The 20,476-nt window shown below is 48.3% G+C and overlaps 1 protein-coding gene across 4 annotated transcripts; it reads right to left on the bottom strand.

Annotated features, from left to right (window-relative positions):
- Positions 1-1,009: 1,009 nt before the first annotated feature.
- Positions 1,010-19,689, bottom strand: KIF2C (kinesin family member 2C). Of its 4 annotated transcripts, XM_006052592.4 has the most exons (21): positions 19,513-19,687; positions 18,571-18,665; positions 15,780-15,881; positions 15,555-15,603; positions 12,815-12,937; positions 11,716-11,835; positions 11,067-11,167; positions 10,333-10,428; positions 9,699-9,753; positions 9,429-9,591; positions 7,917-8,007; positions 7,586-7,649; positions 7,417-7,508; positions 6,526-6,668; positions 5,525-5,729; positions 5,293-5,403; positions 3,996-4,063; positions 3,559-3,664; positions 3,353-3,466; positions 1,772-1,895; positions 1,010-1,663 (listed from the first exon to the last, which is right to left on the bottom strand). In XM_006052592.4, the coding sequence occupies exons 1-21, from the start codon at positions 19,574-19,576 to the stop codon at positions 1,581-1,583; spliced, it is 2,169 nt and encodes a 722-aa protein (XP_006052654.1). In that variant the 5' UTR covers positions 19,577-19,687; the 3' UTR covers positions 1,010-1,580. The 4 variants fall into 4 exon arrangements, with proteins under 4 accessions (XP_006052654.1, XP_006052655.1, XP_044801024.1 ...); XM_006052593.4 differs by lacking the exon at positions 11,716-11,835 and having other exon boundaries at positions 19,513-19,689; XM_044945089.2 differs by lacking the exon at positions 15,780-15,881 and having other exon boundaries at positions 19,513-19,688.
- Positions 19,690-20,476: the final 787 nt, after the last annotated feature.

Genomic DNA, 20,476 nt, shown 5'->3' on the forward strand with positions numbered 1-20,476 from the left:
TCATCGCAGATTCCTCTGTTGCAGAACACAAGTCCTAGGGCGTGAGTTCAGGTGTTGTGGTGCATGGGCCCAGCTGCCTCGCAGCGTGTGGTCTCCCCAGACCAGGAATTGAACCTGTGTCCCCTGCATTGGCAGGCAGACCCCCAACCACTGGACGACCAGGAAGTCCAAGGTGAATTTCTGAATCTAGGTCCTCTATTTGGTTATTTGATGGCACCTCACTCATGTGATTTTCTCACCACAAGATAGAGAATGCCCCTTCTTTACAATGAAATTCCTGAGGCTGAGAAAGAGGGCTAGAACCTGGCCCATCTGACCCCACTCCTCTCTGAGTCTCTGCAGCAGCCCATGTGTCCTATGCCGTGTCTCCCTGACTGGAGCCTTCCTAAAACATGTATTTGATTGTGTGGTGCTAGGCTAAAAACCTTTTAATGGTGCATTACCATTTACCTGGAGAAGGAAATGGCAACCCACTCCAGTATTCTCGCCTGGGGAATCCCATGGACAGAGAAGCCTGGTGGACTACAGTCTTGTGGGGTCGCCAAGAGTTGGACATGACTGAGTGACTGAGCATACACCATTTACCTGATTCATGTTCTGTGACGTGGGATCTGGAGTCTTCTGGTTCCCAAATCATCCATGCCCTGTGTTTGGTTCCTCAGTCTATATGGCAAATTTCTCACTTTTCAAGAGCAAACGTGTTAACCTGTCAGATCCTTTCCTGTCTAGCAAAGCAAGTGCTTTCGCGTCAGTGTTCCCACAGAATTTTTTAACATGTCTTTAGCAGACTGTAAATGGCAGAGCACCATTTCCTTTCTGCTTCGAGCTCCTGTGTCCAGGAGAAGGCCTAGGACCTAGTCGGCATTGAACAAGGCAGAGGTTGGCGTCTTCACCATGTCACTGAAACCGCAGGTGTGGACGTGGCCTCCTGGGGAGAGTCAGCATCAGCGCTACCCCTGCGGTGGTGTCTGAGTCCCAGAAGGCTCTTCCCACACACCACTCAACAGGCTGATTTTTTTCTCTTTATTATTAGACATAATATATAAACACATAAAACAGAAAACAGCAGGGATCCTCATGGGCCTCAAAAACCAGCAGGGAAGGAAGAGGCCCTGGGAAACTTTTTTTTTTAAGTACAAGATATATTAGTGGCCGGACCAAGGGTGTGGAAGGCAGGCCAGAGCCAGCAGAGCTGAACTATAGGCTCCTTCTCTCCCCACAGAGCCAGGACAGCCCCAGGGAGCTCTCCCCCAGCAGCCAGTCCACACGGGCAGATTGCTGCCTACGGGAAAACTCTACAACAGAGAGCCTCCCCCTCTGGGAGAGAAGGGCAGTGCACAGGATAACTAAAAGCTCCTTCCTTCCATCTTTTTTCCCTCCGTGGCTGCAAGTGAGGAAAAGGAAAGCTGTGTCCTATGCACACTGACTCCCCCCAGCTGCCCTGGGCTCTGATACGCCCATACTTGGCATTTACCAAAGTCTGTCCCAGCTCAGACCCACCAGGTGCCCAGAGTTTGCTGAGGAGGGAAGGGGAGGGGAAAGGCTGGGTATGACACCAAATAGATCTTTATTTGCAGTCGTCACTGGGGCCGTTTCTTGCTGCTTATTTGTTTGCTGGCCTGCTCTTCTAGCTGCATGGCCAGGCGCAAGGCCTTGATGACATCTGGAAGGCAGGGGTGGTGCACTTGAAGTCAGCAGGTCTCTTGGAGACCTGCTCCCTCAGGCAGAGCCACCACCACCCACAGAGGCCCCACCCTCCGGCTGCACCCACCTCGCAGGGCTGAGAAGTGCTTGGCTTGCTGGGCCAGGGCACACTCTGCTTTATTCACAAAGGTCTCCAGGTCGTAGTCTGGCTGCTCAGCCATCTCGGAGAGCTCCAGCCAGCCTGGCCCTTGCTGCAGCGACACAAGACGTACCTTGTCAGGTCAATAATGACCAAACCAATTTAGCAAATCATTCCCAGGGCTCTACCATCTGCAATGCAGATGCCTGTTCCTCTAGCCATGGCCCTGACCCTGCCTCCTGACCCTTCCCCCATAACTCTCAGCTTGAATCTATCCTTCCCCTGCCTGCCAAAAACTTGTCCCTGTCCCTGATATCAAATGCATATCTTGATGCCCAAGCCAGAAATCTGAGCAAAAATTCTTTCACCTTGTCCCCCAATCCTAACAACTGCACCCCTGAAATGGTTCTTAAATCTCATGTCTTCCTGTCAATCCCAAGACCATGGTCACAGCTAGTCTAGGCACCAGTGTCTCTCCTGAACTCTACTAATCTCCTAACTGCTCTTAACTCCTTAGCGTTTCTACTCATGCTCTCCCTGGGTCCTGAAGCCGGGCTCTGTGCTGTGGCCACAGTAAGGTCCCTAAAAGCTCTCACGTGACCAAGGCACCACTCTGCTTTACTCCCTTCAAAGGCATTCACTGCCCTCATAACGAAGTCCAGGCCTTTGGTGTGAACCATAATGTCCTTTAGCATCAGGTCCCGGCTGACCCGCCCACAGCCTTGATGTCCCTCCCTCACCTGCTCTCACCTTTTGCTATGGCCAGAGCAAACCTACTGCTCTTCCTGAAAGTACCATGTCCTTTCAAACCTTTGGACCCTAAGCACCTGAGGCGGGGAGGGCTCGTGCAGACACTGACCTTGCACGTCCCCTCCTCGGTTCTAAGTGCCCCGAGCTGCCCTCGCTGCTCCACACTCGGAGTGCCCCACTGCTAGGATGCCCTTCAGGCCTCTCCCCTACTTGCACTTCCACAGCAGGGATCATGGCAGTGGTAGCATCTATCACCTACTAAAGGCTAACCACATGCTGGGGAAGGCTGAGTGTTTAACAACATATCACTTAATCCTTAGTGTAACCATCTTGTCTTGACTATTTTGGAGATGAAGAATTTGGGGCCCGGTGAGCCTCAACGACTTTCCTGAGGAAACTGGCTCATAAATAGAAGATTCGGGATTGATCAAGTCTTTCTTTAGGCCTGTTATCCATACATCATGATTTTGGTCCTTGGTCTCAACACAGGAGCTGGTGGTATATAGAAAGTATTCACCAACATTCATGAACAAACGAGACCTGGCCACCCTCCAAACCCTCAGTCAGGAGCACAAGAAAGAGAGACTAGCTCCAGCCAGGAGGATGGGGGAAAGCCTCTGTGTGCCAGGCTGGAGGAGGTGTGGTAATTAGCTGCCCTATAAAAGCAACTGAATAACTAACTGGGGAATTAAGAAATGCTGATCTAGAAGGCTGCCTCTTGCCACCCCAGCCAGAAGACCCGAGGAGGGGGTGTATGTGTGCATATAAAGCCCAGGTCACTTTCAAGGAATGACGCTGAGCCCAGGGTCAGCTCTCCACCTGTATGATCTCCTTGAGCTCTTCCATGGCCCTTTCTTCCAGCTCCCTGATCTGAGTCATGGCTTCATTGAAGCTGGACATCTGGGAAGACAGTTCATCCTCTTCCTTGGAGAACTAAGGGGGCAAAAGGAGACAGATGACACAGTGTGGCCCGGTCCCCATCTCAGCTGGCCATGTTCCCTCTTGCCTGGCCCACCTCCCCTTACATTGCTTGCACTCAGGGCCCCATTGGAGCTGGCTTCTATCTCTTCTGTTTCCATCTGAATTGGCTGCTCCCCACTGGGTCCACTGTGGGGGCTCAGCTCCTTGACCCTGAGAAAACAAGAAGGTCACAGCTCCCACAGCGGCCTCTTTGGCACTCACAAGTGTGCAGCACTACTCAGATTTCGAGACTTCAAGGAGATGGAGTAGTGGCTTTGCTTTGACCTAGAAGGATTCTTATTCACACTGCTCCCCACCAGAGCCTGAAAGGGATCAGAAAAAACCTAGTAGCCTCATATATGAACTCCCAAGCCTCAGACTTAGTGAGTCACAGAAGGAGACAATAGGCACTGAGTCCCCAGAGCCCCCTCCCCACTCTCATCACTGCCATTCCCTCCCCAACCCTGCCCTTTCCCATCCCACTTGGCACAGGTACCAGTACCTGTCTGCATATCTTAGTGTATTTAAAGTATATTCACAGGAGCTTATGCCTGGTGAGATCATGGCGATCTGCAAAAGAAGGAATGGGCAGTTAGTTAATGGTCAAGAATCCCAGGGTAAGGGTGCTCTTGGAGAGGCTGCCAGGAATTGGGGGGAGAGCTCATTAAATACCCACTGTGTGCCAGGCAACTTGCCCCGTGGGCCCTGCAAACTAAGGTTCTTTAAAAGTTAGTCCCCATACACAGTGAAGTAAGCCAGAAAGAAAAACACCAATACAGTATACTAACGCATATATATGGAATTTAGAAAGATGGTAACAATAACCCTGTATACGAGACAGCAAAAGAGACACTGATGTACAGAACAGTCTTTTGGACTCTGTGGGAGAGGGAGAGGGTGGGATGATTTGGGAGAATGGCATTGAAATATGTATAAAATCATATATGAAACAAGTCACCAGTCCAGGTTCGATGCACGATACTGGATGCTTGGGGCTGGTGCACTGGGACGACCCAGAGGGATGGTATGGGGAGGGAGGAGGGAGGAGGGTTCAGGATGGGGAACACATGTATACCTGTGGCAGATTCATTTTGATATATGGCAAAACCAACACAATATTGTAAAGTTAAATAAAATAAAATTAAAAATAATAATAAATAAATAAAAGTTGGTCCCCTATCTTTGCTGGTATATCTAATTACTCCTGCTTCTTTACTTCTTTACTGACCCATTCCTCTCAGCAAGGTCACAATGCAAGGCTCTGTGATTCCTGCTGGAAACTTTAGTTCACCTGGGCTCAGAGATACTGCTTAGGGAGAAGGGTTTAGAGCTTAGTCAGAAATTCCCACCTTTCTCAGCAGGCAGGAGAGAGGATATTCCCTAGTGAGGAAGGAGGGCAGATCTGAGCTAGAAAGCATTATGGATAAAATAAGGGGAAAGAAAGTCACTCAAGGCTGAGGCCCTCTCCAATTTCCTAGGCTGGGAGCCATTGACCCCTGAGGGAAGTCACAGAGGGACGAGGACTGCCTTTTCTGCTTCCCCAAAGGTCCTCCTCCTGAATCCTGCAGCCCCCGTTTCATCAGGTATGGGAGGAACAACCTCCCCGATCCAAGAGGTGCACAGACACACAGTAAAGGGAGAAGATCTTTTCCTCCCTGCTTGTGCAGGCAAAGAGGAGCCTGTTGCCCAAAAGCAGGGGTGAAGCCCAGTTAAATCAGAGCCTGGAAACCCAGCTAGCGGAGAATACAGAGCTTCCTGCCCAGGGACAGGACTGCACCACTCCAAAGGACCCAACTCACCATGCAGGTCCTTGAGTTCTCGCCAATGAAGGAGTCCCTCAACACCTGTGTCAGCTTGCTCTCGCGGAATGGGGTGTGGGCCTTGTTCTGTCCCAGGGCCCTGATGCATTCCTGGGGGACAGCAGGGGAAGCTGAGGTCCCCTCCTTCCTTTCAAGATGCCCTCTCCCTCCCACCCTTTCCTCCCAGCAGCCCTCCAGGGCTACCGGCTCCCATGTAGCTGGGCCTGGCTACCTTCAGAGCCAGGAGACTCTTGTTGATTTCTGCACCCTCCATGCGGGTCTGCCGGTCAGCACTGGAAGTGTCTGCGCCTCGCTCATTCCCTGCCAGATCCACCAAAGAGAACTTGCCATGCACTCTCCCTTTGGTTCGAAGAAGAATCTGGAAGCAGGCGTGGGAGCGGGAAGAGTTGGAGTTGGCAAATGTCTGCCCAGAGGTCCTGTGGCAAAGGAGGACAAAGCAGGGTATGAGCTCCTTGAGGGGGGGCAGTCACCAGCCACCATGGCACCTGAGGCTCCAAGGCAGTCAGTTCTCCAGGAGGAAAGGGAGAAGGGCCAGGACTCAGACGTTCTGAGTCATCCTGTCCCACTTCTGTCCTTCCTTCCCTGGGCAGCAGCCCTCCCTCCAGCCACTCTGGGCATGGCTTACCCTGGCAGCCAAAGTACTGAATTCTGTGTGAGGGCCTTGGCCAGACCCTGGGCCATAGGCCATGGGGAAGCATGAGTTACCTCTGCTGCAGGGCACACAGGGAAGGAGGGGCTGTCATGAACCACATGCTAAACTCGAGGGCCCTGGGGAGAGAGCCCCTCCCTGGTCCTCCATATGCTGCTCAGCACCCCACTGCACCACGCTGAGGGCCCTGATAGAAGAGCACTTTCCTCCCTCTACACAGGAGCTCTCATCCCATCACTTCCAGCTAGAGCATACCCAGAGCTTCTGTCCCCCACCACAGAGAGAGGGAACAGTAAGAAGAAACTCAGAGAAGTCAGGAAGCACACCTCTGGATAAATCTGGTAATAAAGCCTGCCTTGGTCAGATGCAAGATGATTTGACTCGCCCCTGACGAGCCTTACCCTGGGTCATTGGCCCCATTGCAACCGCTTAAGGCAGAGGCCTTCAGAGCCCTCACCAAGCTGGGGGAAGTGGCGCTCTGTGGAAACAGCAAAGGGCTCAGTGCTCATCTATCACCTGACCCGGCATTAGAAGGTGGCCCCTTCCTCCGGCCAAACTCTGACCTGCAGGCACTGCCTATGTCGATCATCTTGATGACGTCATCAGCACAGCTCACCAGGCGCTCCTGCAGCCCCACCACCTGCACCTGCTGCTTGCCGTCCTCCAGCACGCGCAGCTTGGCCTTCTTATTGAGCAGGTCGAACAGCTGTGCCAGGCAGGGGAACAAGGCCAAGGCTGTCAGGCGCCAGGCACCCACTGATCCCTCCCTGCTTCAGAGCCTGTCGCAGCTTAGACAATGGCTGGGAACAGGAAAGGCGGGAGAGGCTACACTGGGTGATGTCAGATAAGCATCGAGCAGTTCATCTGGGAGCTGAACTGGGCCACCTCGGTTTGATGTGACCCTGCTTCTTTACTAGCGTGACCTGGGAAGGTACTTAGCCACCCAGCTTCATTTCTCATCTGTGCGATAGCGACAGTAGCGGTGATACTTCCTAGTAGGGTTGTGGTGATGAGCTGAGAGAAGTGCTTAGAATAGTGCTCAGTACCTAGTAACATGTTAATTAGCCACATTAGCTATTATCTAGACCCCACTCGGGGAAGGTGACTCTCCAAAAGCGTAGAGAGATACATAGAAATATAGAGAGAGTACGAGTATGAGAATGAATGTGTGCGATCAGGAGAAGAGATTTAAGAGGGAGGTGCATGGAGGGAGCACAGGGCACACACAAGCAAGCCTCCCGTCTGGGAGGAAGCCCTGAGGCGTGTTCCTGCTTACTTGTTGAGCATGCCTCCCATTCCACCATCGGATGAAAACCTCCCACACATTTGGGCAAAGTGGCCCAAAGGCGTGACAACACACAGGGTGTTTGTCTTCTACAATTTCTAACCAACCTCAAGATTTTAGAAACTTCAGGGGCCCCAGCAGCATAAACAGAGGGCTCCCTGCCAGCTACCTTCCCATTATAGATTTCGAAGAATGTCACATAGACTTCCAGGTCCAGCTTCCGGTATCGGGGCTGATTCTTCAGGAGGAAGACGTCCCGGGCTGTGGGGAGAACCTGGATTAAGTAAGCAACCTGCCTTTCTGTGCCCAACCCTGCTGGGGCAGAACACACTACTTACAGGCCATCGCATAGATCCCTTTGGATGCACTCTGGGCTTTTCCATAGAGGTCTCCACCCATCGTCTGCAAAGGGAAGGGACAGGAGACTGCTAAAGAGCCCTTGGCCTAGGTCAGAGCACTTCTGGCTCCACCACCTCCGTGGGCCATACTACAGCCAGGAGGGGAGCTGGACTTGCTAAGGCCCTTCCCTGCCCCTGGCACAGCAAGAGCATCTGGAGGTGGGGCATCTGCACTGAAGGGACCTTCTGCAAGAAACTCATTGTCCTCCTTTTCAGAGGCCCAGAGGTGCACTAAGGGCAGGATCACTCTCTGCCAGGCTTGAATACTCACATGAGTCTTGCCACTTCCCGTCTGACCGTATGCAAAACAGGTTGCCTTTCCACCTTCAAAGATTGTTTGTACCAGTGGCCTTGCTGTGAACCTAAGAGAAAGCATGGGGAAGCATGCATATCTCTGCTTAAATGTGCTTCCTAGAACATGGTTCTGCTACCCTTCCAAGGCAGGATTCCTGGGGGCTTCCTTCCAAGCAAAGTGGTCCAACCTGACCCCAGCCCCACTTACAAATCTGAAATTCTCCTAACCACCTGGGGAGGGCTGGACCAACTGGCCAGGAGCAGGCTGGTCCATACTCTGACTGAGCCACCAGCACCTCCTCTACCCTGGAGACACAGAGGGAAGCTTGAGCTTAGCAGCGCACTTCCAGCATAGGAAACACTACAAAGATCAAAGAAACTCTTTAAAGTAAGAGCCTAAAATATTTTAGGTTTTGTGGGCCATATAGGTCTCTTCCATGTATATACATACATAAGTATACATATACATACATTTTTAAAATGTCTTTATTTGGCTGCACTGGGTCTTAGTTGTAGCAAGTGGAATCTTTAGTTGCAGCATAGTGTGGCTTGTGGGATCTAGTTCCCTGACCAGGGATCGAACCTGGGCTCCCTGCATTGTGAGCTCAGATCTTAGCAACTGGACCACCAGGGAAGTCCGATATATATATATATATATATATATATATATATATATATATATTTTTTAATGATTCTTTGAAAACACAAAATCCACTCTTGAGAGCCATATAAAAAGGGTTGCAAGCCAACTCTCACCCATGAGCTAGTTTATCAGCCTCTAGTGTAGAGCAGCGCTGTCCAGTAGAACTTTCTGAGGATGGATACTGGAAACGATCTCTATCTGTACTGTCCAATAGTAGCCACTGTCACACATGGCCACTGAGCACTTGAAATGTGGCTCGTGTAACTGAAAAACTGAATTTGTTTTTGGCTGCTCTGTACAGCACGTGGGAATCTTAGTTCCCCAATCAGGGATTGAACCCGTGGCCCCTGCAGTGGAGGTGCAGATTTTTAACCACTGGACCACCAGAGAAGCCCCTGAAGAACTGAACTTTTAATTTTATTTAACTTTTATTTAAACAGTCACATGAAGTTAGTGGGAGCTGTACTGGACCAAGCAGCTCCAGAGTTTGCTGAGTCTGCTAAGCCCAGTGGGTAATGGGTGGCTGTACAGGACACAGACACAGGAAGAACCCCTGAGGCCTGCCCAGCCCAGCCTCAAAGAGCGCAGTGGGAATATTTCACTGCTGTCTACTCAAGCATGGGCCACTAAAGCTGAAACATAGGATGTGACAGCCCCAACAGGGCCTTCCTTGTGCTAGAAGCCGGAGCCAGCTCTGCGTCATGGTCCATCCAAAGAAGACGCAAGAGGAAGCCAGGAAGGGATTCAGAGTCGGCATGCCTGAGAGTGCAAGTGCTACCACAATGTCCCACACTGGAAAAAGCAAAGTGTCAGGAGGAACGGGGGAAACAGAGGCAAGGGACTAACCTGTAGACAACTTCATTTGAAGTTGTTTCATCAAATGCGAAGTCAAAGCAGAATGCTTGGTTCTCCAGATATTTTGTTAAGTCCACTTTTAACTTGGGCTCATGGACCAAGAGGACACACTTGCTAGGAACGGAAATCACGTCAATTTCTTTCTTGGCCAACTCTGCAGAAGGACAGTATTTCAGGGGATGCTCGGGACACGGGGGACCCTCAGTCTGAAGCCTCATTCTGACTGAACTTACCTTGGGGCTAAGGAAAGGTGGGGCTTACCTTGTTTATTCAGTGGGCGTTTCCTAACACAGACACATATCCTGTGCTCTTCGATCTTCAGGAGGAGGAGAGAAGGCAACCATCAGCAAAAGGTCAGTGTAATACTGAAAGAAAGCTTGTCCAGAGCCCCTCCCTTACTAATCATATGTCTGGCCCAGTCAGGGGCTGAGACCTAACACTGGGACCCACTGTGCTCACAGTTACTCTAGAGCACAAGAAAGCTCTGAATTTTCGTCTGTTTTCCCACTCTGCTGCCTATAGGAGGTTTCAGCACACTTTCATGATAATCAGTAAGAATTTAGCCAATCTATTGAAGCAGGGAGGATGGGGGCTGGAAGGGAGTTTATAAAGATCAGAGTCTCCTATCTAGCCCTTGCTAGCTCCACCCCACCAAAGCCCACCCTCAAGCCCTTAAGGGTGAGTGACGATTCCTGTGTGCTCTCATTCCTTTAAGAGATGTTTCTGTCTCTCAGTTATACGCCTACTCCGGAAAAGAATCTTTTTATATATATTAAAAAATGAATCACTTTGCTGTATATCTGAAACTAACACAATATTGAAATCAACTATATTTTTTTTAAAAACTGTATGCCTACTCAGGAAGGAGAGATAGAAGCCCTTTGGGATTACTTACTGGATCAGCCGCAGTAAGCGGATGACATTCCAAAGTAGCTCGAAATTCTTTAATCATGCGGGCAAATTCCCAGTTTGGAAAGCTGTTGTCATACTCCTGTTTGTGGTAAGATTGAAGAAGGACTGACTGCCAAGATGTAGGTGTTCGCAGGCCTCAGTGCTAGGCAGTGGCAACAACAGCCCTTCCTATACACACAGCCCCTTCAGGGCTGACAAAACCCCCACACGATCTCATTGCCCTTGACTCTGGCTCTGGGCAGAGAATTCAGGCACAAAGTTTTGGGAACAAGATTGGCAGGGGGGCCTAGGCATGCAGCAACCACTCTAGGAAGCAGGGCAAGAGCCACTGCCCCATGTCTTAGGAGACCAGCAGGCTGGGATTCTCCTGTGCCATTAACCCAACCAAAGGGAAATAACCCAAACTTGAACTCCACTGTGGCACCCCACATATGCGCAACTAGGAGGTCAGGGGAACAGGCAACTGCCATTGCACTGTGTGATGGGCGTGCCCACTGGATAACCAGTAGGAGATATTCATCATCTGAAGGTCTTCAGAAAAATATCTGAATTATTTGTTCTCTGAATCCTGATGAGAAACTGGTTAAAATTCTTGGTTATCAGAACTGGAGACTCAGAAATGCTGGGGCTGAACCGTTATCTATCTGTGTTGCTGACAAAGTTGCAGTTAAGAATGTCTGTACAAAAACCCTTGCCCTTGCTTCCCAAGAAAGGTACCTGAGCTCGCTTTATTCTCATTTCAGAGTTCTGGGCTCTCTTCTCTTCTCGCTTGTTCTTCATTTTTTCCATTTCCTTCACAATACATGATTTCCTCCGAACTAGTGGAAGAGGAAAAAAAGAAGCCCTCTCTTTTACCTGTTTAGGCCAGCCTGCTCTTCTCTGGCTGTTGTGTGGAGTCCTGGGCCTTTCTCATGGCTAGACCTTCTCTAGACCCTTGCTCTTACATCACCACATGCAAAGAGAGGAAGCACCAGCTATGACTCTTGCGATGGCCAAGCTGACAAGAAACTTGCTAATATGAGCACTCCAGGTCTAACCCAAGCTCTCTCTATGCCTCTGTGGCCTTTTTCTCAACAATCAGTAGAGATGAGATTGTCCTTGTTTGGTGGTCACTCTGGGCTGCTGTTCAGGTGTTGAGCAAGACTTTAGCTGTAACAACACCTCAGCTACATCAGAGAGCTTCTGCCAGCTGGCAGTGAGTGACAGGGTCACCTGTTGTGAAAGATCGATTCTGTGGCCACAGGGCAACATGTCCCCATGTGACAGACATGGTTTGAACTCAGGTACCAAGCAAGCCAGGTTTGGGACAAGCTGTAATTCCTATCCTGCACTAGAAGCAGGGTACCAGACAGCTCAGTGTGTCTACCTGACTTCACAGAGTTTGCAGAACTGTCTCGGACGGAGTGGACTTGTTCTTCCACTTCCTTGCTGACCATCGTCAATGGTATTTCACTCACTGCAGGGCAGGAGGGCCTAGAGGGGCCGGCTGTGGGGGAACAAGAGTCATTGGAGAAGCAGGCAGGCATACGGCAGCTGTGTTCATCTGAGCCCTAGAGGGTCACAGGCCAGGAGGATGGCTACTGACTGCCAGCTTAGCAAGGGCTCAGGTTCTACTGTGTAAGCAGAGCTCAGGCTTTTCCCTTCATCTCAATCCACACCTTGAACCCAGTAAGCCCCGCCACAGGGGTTGGCTCCTGGTGTCAAGAAATCTTAAAGGTTATGTGAGTTGCTCTGTATGCGCTTCACTATGAAGGGAAAAGCCTTTAAAGGTCTGACCTCTTTAGGCTTGACCAAGTAAGGGTTCTTAGGCCAGGCCAGGCCTTTCAGCTCATTTGGGAAAAATTTCTGACTTCAGAACCCCAGTAGTTAACAGGAGGAAGGACTGAAAACTAAGAATAATGGGAACCTGGTTCAACCTAGAAAGGTACAACCAGAGAGGTACAACCCACAGCAACATCCCATAGCTGGCCATGACCCTTTTGTTTACCTTGACTTTAAATCACTTAATTTACTAATAACTAGTACAAATTGACAATTAAAAATGTTTTTAAAATCCCATTTATATAAAGTCCAAAATAAGATAAAGTTAATTTATGTGATCCAAAGTCAGGACATAGATACCCTTGGGCTTAGGAATTGGGAGGGGGCCTGAAGGGGACTTTTGGAGTGCTGGTAATACTGTTCGATCTAGATGTCAGTTATATGAGTGTGTTTACTTTGTGAACTATATAGTCAATGATAGGTTTACTTTCCTGAAAAAAGAAAAAAATATATATATATATATAATGTTTAAAGTTTAAAAAGTAAAGTGAGATGATTTTCAGATAAGGGAGCAGTGGTGCAGGAGCAGAATGGTATGAAAGCCAGGGAGTATAGGAATCCTAGGATATTCCAAAACAGGCTCAGGGCAATGTGTGAAGAGCTGCTCTAGGGCCTCAAACAGGGAGAACAGATTCATTACTCACTGGAAACTGAAAACTGTTTGCGGGAATTTGCAGATGCAGGCAGCTCCACCTCCATATCATTTTCCTGAGTGGCGATTCGAACCTCTGAGACAGTGGACATGCGAGTGGAGCGGCCTCGGAGACCTGAAGGACCAAGGGCCGTGGCCAGTCAGTGCATTGTGATCAGGAGAGCAAAACAGATAGAGGGACAGTTGAGGGCAACCCTTCAAGATTCTATACAGGGTGAGATGGGTCCTGATACCTGGAAAGGAGCCCACCAACTTCCCATTCCTTCCATCTAAGGAAAGAAAGGCCAAGTACCAGTGACCCCAAAACTAATTTGTTACATTCTGCAGTCTGAGAGCTCCTGAGGGAATCCCACAAGAGCATCTGTCTGGAGTAAATGGAAGGACCTACAGACAATGTGAGATCATTTCTGGAGACACAGACCTAATCCCAGAAAAAAAGCATTTTAATCTTAGCAGCAGCACCTACCATTCTACAATCTTCCCAAACATCCAGAGGTAAATACCAGTATTCCCAACTGATAAAAGGGGACATTAAGGCATAGAGAAACTAAGCAATTTGCCCAATGTCACTCAGTTAGTAAGTGTCAGAGTCAGGATGTGAACCCAAGACTGCCCGATTTCATGACCAGGGCTTTTTCCACTGCTCCAAGATGCTTTACAAATCCAGACCTGGGCCACAGCATTAGAAGCCATGGGACCAGCAACTGATTTTTCTGGAATCTTAAAAGAATGCTTAACTGACAGAAACAATTTAACTGAGTTTATACAATTAAGTTGTTTAAACAAGTTTAATTCCTGTCAATTTCTACTCATCTATATTGCTTCCCTCCGTAAGAAGAAATAATGTACCTATAAAATAAAAGTAGTAAATCTGGAAATAAAACACTAGTGTCATATAAACAAATATCAACCTATATGGAATTTGAGTTTCCTAAGTTTAGGCTGATATGATGGCTCTATATAATCAATCTATGTTTTTCATAAAGAGCATGAATTATTATAATATTCCTATTTCTCAAAAGATCTGTGATCTTATGTTTCACTTCTACTGTTCAATATCATTCATTCAATAATAAATCATTTTTTTTTCCCATTAAAAGGAGCAGTAGGGGTCCAGTGGTTAGGACTCTGTGCTCTCACTGCCAAGGGCCCAGGTTCAATCCCTGGTTAGGGAACTAAGATCTCATAAGCCAGGTGGCATAGTCAAAAAAAAGAAAAAAGGAAGAGTGGCAATATCCTTTTGGGACGTGCATGTGGAAAGAGACCACTGCCACCCATATTTCTCCTGGAGGCCACTGGAGTGGTACAGCCAGCAAGAGAGGGCCAGCATTACACCATTCCTGCCTAGCTCAAGCTCAAAACCACCCCACCTTTCACCTCGGGCCCCTGGGAAGCCTGAAGCTCCAGTTAAGTAGTCTCTGGGCCCAGGGTGGCTGGATTATGTTGAGACAGTGATAACCCCCCGACTAGGACAGGTTGTGCAGGCTGTGAAGTATAGCTGGCTTCGGGTTATAAACTGGATTATTTGGGCAGCTTGTGCATATAGGCACCTGTCACAGCCTACCATAGTTAAAGTAGGTTTATGCTGATTCCTGCAGAGAAAGCCTAACTTTCTCTGGAGTTCAAAGCACTGCTATTATTTGTCCAATCCCACCCTACCCCCAGATCACCATAGCACTACCAACTCTACCTCTAAATGGCCCTGACCTAGCTTTTCTGACAGCCCACTCACCACCTCACTCCAAGGCATGTCATTTCCCCAGGGAGAGAAAACAAGCCCACCACGGTTGATTACTGCTCTGGATTCCACAGGAAAGGCTTCCAGGCCAGTTAGCAAATTTCCCAAATGCACCAGATCCAAAGAGACTGGTCTAAGTTAAGAGCTGTAGGTTGAATGGTTGAATTCTCTTTTCCTTTTTTTTAACTGCTTCAGAGGTAGGATTGACAGAAAAACAGCTGGAGGTATTTTATGTGTACAACTTGATGGATTTGGAGGTAAGTATTCACCCATAATGGAGAAGGCAATGGCACCCCACTCCAGTATTCTTGCCTGGAAAATCCCATGGACAGAGGAGCCTGGTAGGCTGCAGTCCATGGGGTCGCTAGAGTCGGACACGACTGAGTGACTTCACTTTCACTTTTCACTTTCATGCATTGGAGAAGGAAATGGCAACCCACTCTAGTGCTCTTGCCTGGAGAATCCCAGGGATGGGGGAACCTGGTGGGCTGCCGTCTATGGGGTCGCACAGAGTCGGACACGACTGAAGTGACTTAGCAGCAGCAGCAGCATACACCCATAAAACCATCATTATAATCAATGCTATAAATCTGCTCATCACCTCCAAAAGTTTCCCCCTGTACCCTTCATTTTATATTTTGTTTTCTCCTTTTGTAGTAAATCACTCAACATAAGATCTACCCTCATAGTAAATTTCTAAGTATACAATACACTCATTGATCATGGGCCCTATCATATACATTAAATCTCCAGAACTTCTTTATCTTGCCTAACTGAAACTTTGTATCCTTTGACCAACAAATCTCCATTTCTTCCTCCCTGAAGGTTGAATTCTTCCTCACTGAGAAAGAGGCATGGAACACAGGGCAGGACTCAACCTACACAGTAGCGGTCTTCTAATTGGAACCATGAGTCTACTCACAGCTTCCTGAGCCCCAAGAACATCATTTCTGGCACAAACCCCATGACAGTGAGCCAGTAGGAATCCATTTACCTTCCTTTGGAGCAGGAATTCTGGAGCTGACTGATCTGCGCTTTTGTTTCTGAAAAACAAAACAAACCACCACGACATATGGGTCTTATCAATTCTCAAGGCCCTATCCTGGGCCCATGTACTGTGCTAAAGTACTAAGCAGGACCAGAAAACAAACCAGCAAAGACCCAAACAAGCCAAGTGCATCCTCTGGGCACTGGCTGTAGTCAGATGACTGGCAGCTACCTGAACCGTTACATTCTCCTGCAGGGGAAGATTGTCCTTCAGGTGTAAGGGAAGAAGCTGTAAGAGTTCTGGGTTTATTGCAGCCACATCATCAAAATCTACCTGCAAGGAGAAAGTAAAAGTTTCTATGAACAACATAGCTTGTTCAATTCAATTCCATTTCTGCAATCAAGGCTACCCCTAAATTCATATTTTATAAACTTTAAGTTCGGCCAAGTACTAACAGCTATAAACAAATATTTGTCCCCTGATTGTGTTTTACCATCTAGATGGATATTGGTTTCTGATCTCCAAGCCAATGGTAGACATTAGCAATGAGAATGAGGTGAAGAGGAAGGCCAACAGTCAGATAGTCCACAGTAGATCTTGGCCACTTGGCTCCCTTCCGCTCTGTGGGGCAGTGGGGTCCTGCTGGGCACAGCCCTTGAACACCTCTTGCTGCCTGCCACCAAGGGGGAAACAATTCTAACTGTCCCACTGATAGTCAAATGGAGGGCCCTTCAGGATCTTATGGGCGGGGACAAGTACCCGAGAGCAGTTACCTAGTCCTAAATCTACCTACATTTTCTACCGGCCCCAGAAACTTCTTCCCCAGTCACAGCATCCTACTCATGCCTTCCCTACTTCCTGTGCATGCCTGCAATGAGGTCACAATTCCAGGTTTACATCACCAGAGTCCTGAAACCCTCTAGGGACAACTCAGGCTTCATCATCATATTTCACAGCAGATTCAAACACACTGAAATAGTACCAACTTGATTATTTGTGTTTCGCATTTGTGATAAAATGTGAAAGAGCTGCAGCATGTACTCCCGGGTGAGAACTTCACTTCCTACATATGCAATTTTTATGTATTAACAGCTTCTTCAAACACTTATTAGGTATGAGTAAGGCAGTAGGGGGAAGGTACTCAAAAGTGAACTAAGACATGTATTGGACTTCCCTAGCAGTCCCATGGTTGGACAGCTGGGAAGATTTCACATCCTGGGGGGCAACTGAGCCCGTGTGCTACAGCTACTGAGTTCAAGCTCTAGAGTACTGAGCCTATGCTCTGCATCAAGAGAAGCCACTGCAATGAGAAGCCCACGCACTGCAACTAGAGAGTTGCCCCAACTCGCTTCAACTAGTGAAAGCCCACATGCAGCAACGAAGACCCGGTGCAACCAAAAAATTAAAAAGACATGTATTGCCCTTGCCTTCAGTGAGCTCATATTCTAGTAGGGGAGAGAAGCCATACACATAAGGGGCTGGAAACCCAAGCAGCATGGGATAGACAAGGAGGACAGAATGATCAAGTGCAAAAGCTGGTAAGTACTTTAGTAGTCACACTTCTATTCACCTTTTTTGGACAGCTACAAACCCTTACTACTACCCCTCCACCCCAGTTCCAATCCCTAAACTACAGAAAGCATAAACAATGCAGGAAACCAGAGTTCTGACATAACTGATTCTCACATTAATGATTCAGGAAGGGATAAGAGTGTGCAGGCAGCGAGGCACTGGGCAGGATCACAGAGTGGGGAACTGCCTCATTTGTCCCTGGCACAGGATACTATGGTAAAAAGGACAAAAGTTGTTTGGGATCATATCTTGAAAAGGCTTTGAATGCCTCACTAAGAAGGTTGAACTTTATTCCACAGGCAACATTTGAGCTGGAGTTAAGACGCAATAAGAATTGTATTTCTAAACAAACAACAAAAACAAGTCACAAGGAACTGCTAATAGATGGTTGAAAGGGATTTTAGGAACCTCTTGATTCAAGGACAGATAATATAAAGAATTCAGTTCTTCTATTTCTCAAATATACCACCTAAAGTAACATGTGTCTACCATAAGGCACTATGCTAAGCAAGCACTTTGCATTTGTTATCTCATTAAGCTTCATGGAAGCAGGTCCAGGTTTGTCTTATTCACCTATGTATCCCCAACACCAAACACACTGGCTGGCATTTTGGAACCAGTACAAAAGGATTTGTTGAATAAGTCCTCAAACAACCCTATGAGTAGATATTATTATCATCCTCATTTCATAAATGAGGAAGCTGAATTTCTCATAGGAGCAGAAATGTGCTTGAGAACATTTAGTGGCAGGGCCAGACTCTAGAATCCAGGTTTTCGTACTCAGCCTGGTGACCTCTTCACTACACCACATGCCTCTAAAACATAAATGTCTTAGGGATATCCCTCCTTCTTCTCAAAATCCTTCCAAGGCTCCCACTGTCTGCAGAATAAGATCTTAAACATCTTAGTGCCAGAGACAAAGGCCTTCTAGTCTCCTTTTCCAGTCTTTTTGCTGCTGCCAAGCATACTAAGCCTTCCTCTGTGCCTGGAGCCAGTTTCTTTACCAGTCCCCATGAGGGCCACCTCACTGTGTCTTTGGCACCCCCCCAACAAGCGCATCTTCAGTGAGTTTCCATCTCTGACCTGCTCTCGCATTATTCCATCGGTAGTTGCCTTCTATTATTGGGTGTTTCAGAAACATACTTTTGTCTCCCCAAAGAGATTATCAATTTTACTCTCCAAATCAGCATCATACGTAGTGTGCACTCAGAAGCTAGCTTGGGTGAGTAAGGTTTTAGAATTCTGTGCAGTTTGCTTTCTACAAACACACCAGAAACTGTTGACTGCTCCAATTTAGAACAAGGCTGCCTTAACAAGAGTCCCAAAGCATTCAAAGAGGACCATATTTAAGATTGGGGAGGACAAGTCAGGATGGAAAACAAAGCTGACACAAGTTCCATTTCCACACATGTCTTTTTAACTGTAGTAGAGGCACACTCATAGAACCCACCTCTTTGCCCTTTGTATCTCCTCCTTCCTTCCATTCCACTGAAACGCAGGATTTCTCCAAGTTCACAGTGCTTATACTGGCACTGTGAATTATGCCTAAAGTATGAAAAGGCCAGAGTTACCTATCTTTTTCACTTTTAGTATCCTAGAGGCTCAAATGTCAAGTTGACCTGAAGGAAGGGACAGTTGACTTTCTTTCTAATCTCAGCAGACAAACCTCTTGGCACCCCACCCTTGGAATATTCCTCAGTGAACTAGGCAGGGAACAGTTCTTAAAACTGAGCTGTAGAGGATAAGGGGTCACCCCGACTCAAAAGAGCCTACAGCGTGGTGAAGGTATGTTTGTGCAGGAGAGTCTCTAGTGCTTAGGTGAGCCATTCTTCAACACAGCACTGAGGCTCTAGCGCCCTCAGGTTTCCCTATCTCCTGACCTTTATGTCTGACTATTCTAATGATACTGGTACTGGAATCATCAGACCCGCCATAGTTGAGATACCTCTGAACTGAAAAGGAGAGGGCAGAATTGCAAGCTCCTGAATGAAGAGCAGGGATCTCATCATTTGTCCCATTACCCTGAATCCGGTGTCTGACATACTGTAAGTGCTCAGTGTTAATGGGAGAGTAGAGGGGTCAGAGAACCGAGGTCCCTGCAAGAGCAGGGCAGTTTCAGGGGAGAACTTTGGAGGGGAAGGGAATCCTGACTTCTCGGAAAGGTCCAGTGACACGGGGGCTCCGCCCACTCCTGGAGGACGGAAAGGAGACGCATGGTCAGTGCAGAGGCCCCTGGCCGTTGGTAGGGAAGACTGACCGCCAGTGAGGAGACCTAGACCAGGGGTGTGCGGGAATCCCTAATAGTGATTCAGGGCCTGCCATTTGGGGAGGGGCGGTAATTTCAGTCGTCTCAGCCCACGGGTCCCTTTGGTCTCAGGACCCCGCCCCTCACCATTACTGCGCTGGATCTTGATGGTGAGACCAGGAAACAGGCGAGCCTGAAGCGACGAGTCCATGGGCAGGAAGGAGCTCCGGTGAGGGATACGCGAAAGGCCAGAAAACCACAACTCTAGGAATCCTAACGCCGCGTAAACTGCCGAAGTTTAAATCCCGCGCGCCAGCGTCCCGAAACGTCATCACGTTGTCGCCGGTCTCCCTTCCGCCAATCAGCGGCGTTCTGCGGAGCCTTTTGGGATACGTAGTCTCCGGGACGCCTTCCGGCGTCTGGAACCGCCCACTCGTTTGGCCAGACCGCTGAACGCAGGGCCTGTTGGGAGCTTTGGGAACCCGCGCTGTGGGAGGTCTCTTTTTCCTTGAGTTCAACCAGCGGCATCGCTGCTGGGGTCCTTTAAACTCAGAAACCTCAGGGTGATGTGAGAGAGGGAGGGTTCTGGGGTCCTATAGTCATGGGTTCGAACCTCAGCTTGATTAGTTGCCTACTCAGTGACCTCATACAAGTTAACAAACTTTGCTTTTTCGTGCGATGGGGAGCATGTTTTCTCCCTTGTGATACTATTGCTAAGTTCTGATAATGGGGGACTACGTTTGGAGTGCCTGAAAGACCTGGTTCACTTGGTTTTATCGAGTGTCTTATCACGTCCTAAGCGCTGGAAATAGTAATTGTGAACAGGACCCATAGTTCTTGCCCTCGACCTAACATTTTTAATGCGAACAGGGAACAAAAGTAAATTACAAGTAAGTAACGAAGTGTGGTTAAGTGCTCTGAGGGAAACAGAACTGGAATACAGAAAAATGGAGGAAACTACATTAGGTAAAATGGCCAGGGGAGAAATATTTAAAGTGATAACCTGAGTCTAGAGAATAAGAAGGAATGTCGAAATGAACGGTCTTGAAGAAAGAAGCCAGCGTGGCTGGAAGGCAATGGGTGAATGGGAAAGGAGTGAGATCAATTTAGC

This window comes from Bubalus bubalis, chromosome 6 (assembly GCF_019923935.1).
Source record: "Bubalus bubalis isolate 160015118507 breed Murrah chromosome 6, NDDB_SH_1, whole genome shotgun sequence".
Taxonomy (NCBI): Eukaryota; Metazoa; Chordata; class Mammalia; order Artiodactyla; family Bovidae; genus Bubalus; species Bubalus bubalis.

Excerpts from the sequence above, each read along its gene's own strand:
- KIF2C (XM_006052592.4), bottom strand. The coding sequence starts at position 19,576 with ATGGACTCGTCGCTTCAGGCTCGCCTGTTTCCTGGTCTCACCATCAAG. Across the intron at positions 8,008-9,428 it reads TCAAATGAAGTTGTCTACAG|GTTCACAGCAAGGCCACTGG; the intron begins GTTAGTCCCTTG and ends GCTTTCTCTTAG. Across the intron at positions 1,896-3,352 it reads AGCTCAAGGAGATCATACAG|CAAGGGCCAGGCTGGCTGGA; the intron begins GTGGAGAGCTGA and ends GTGTCGCTGCAG.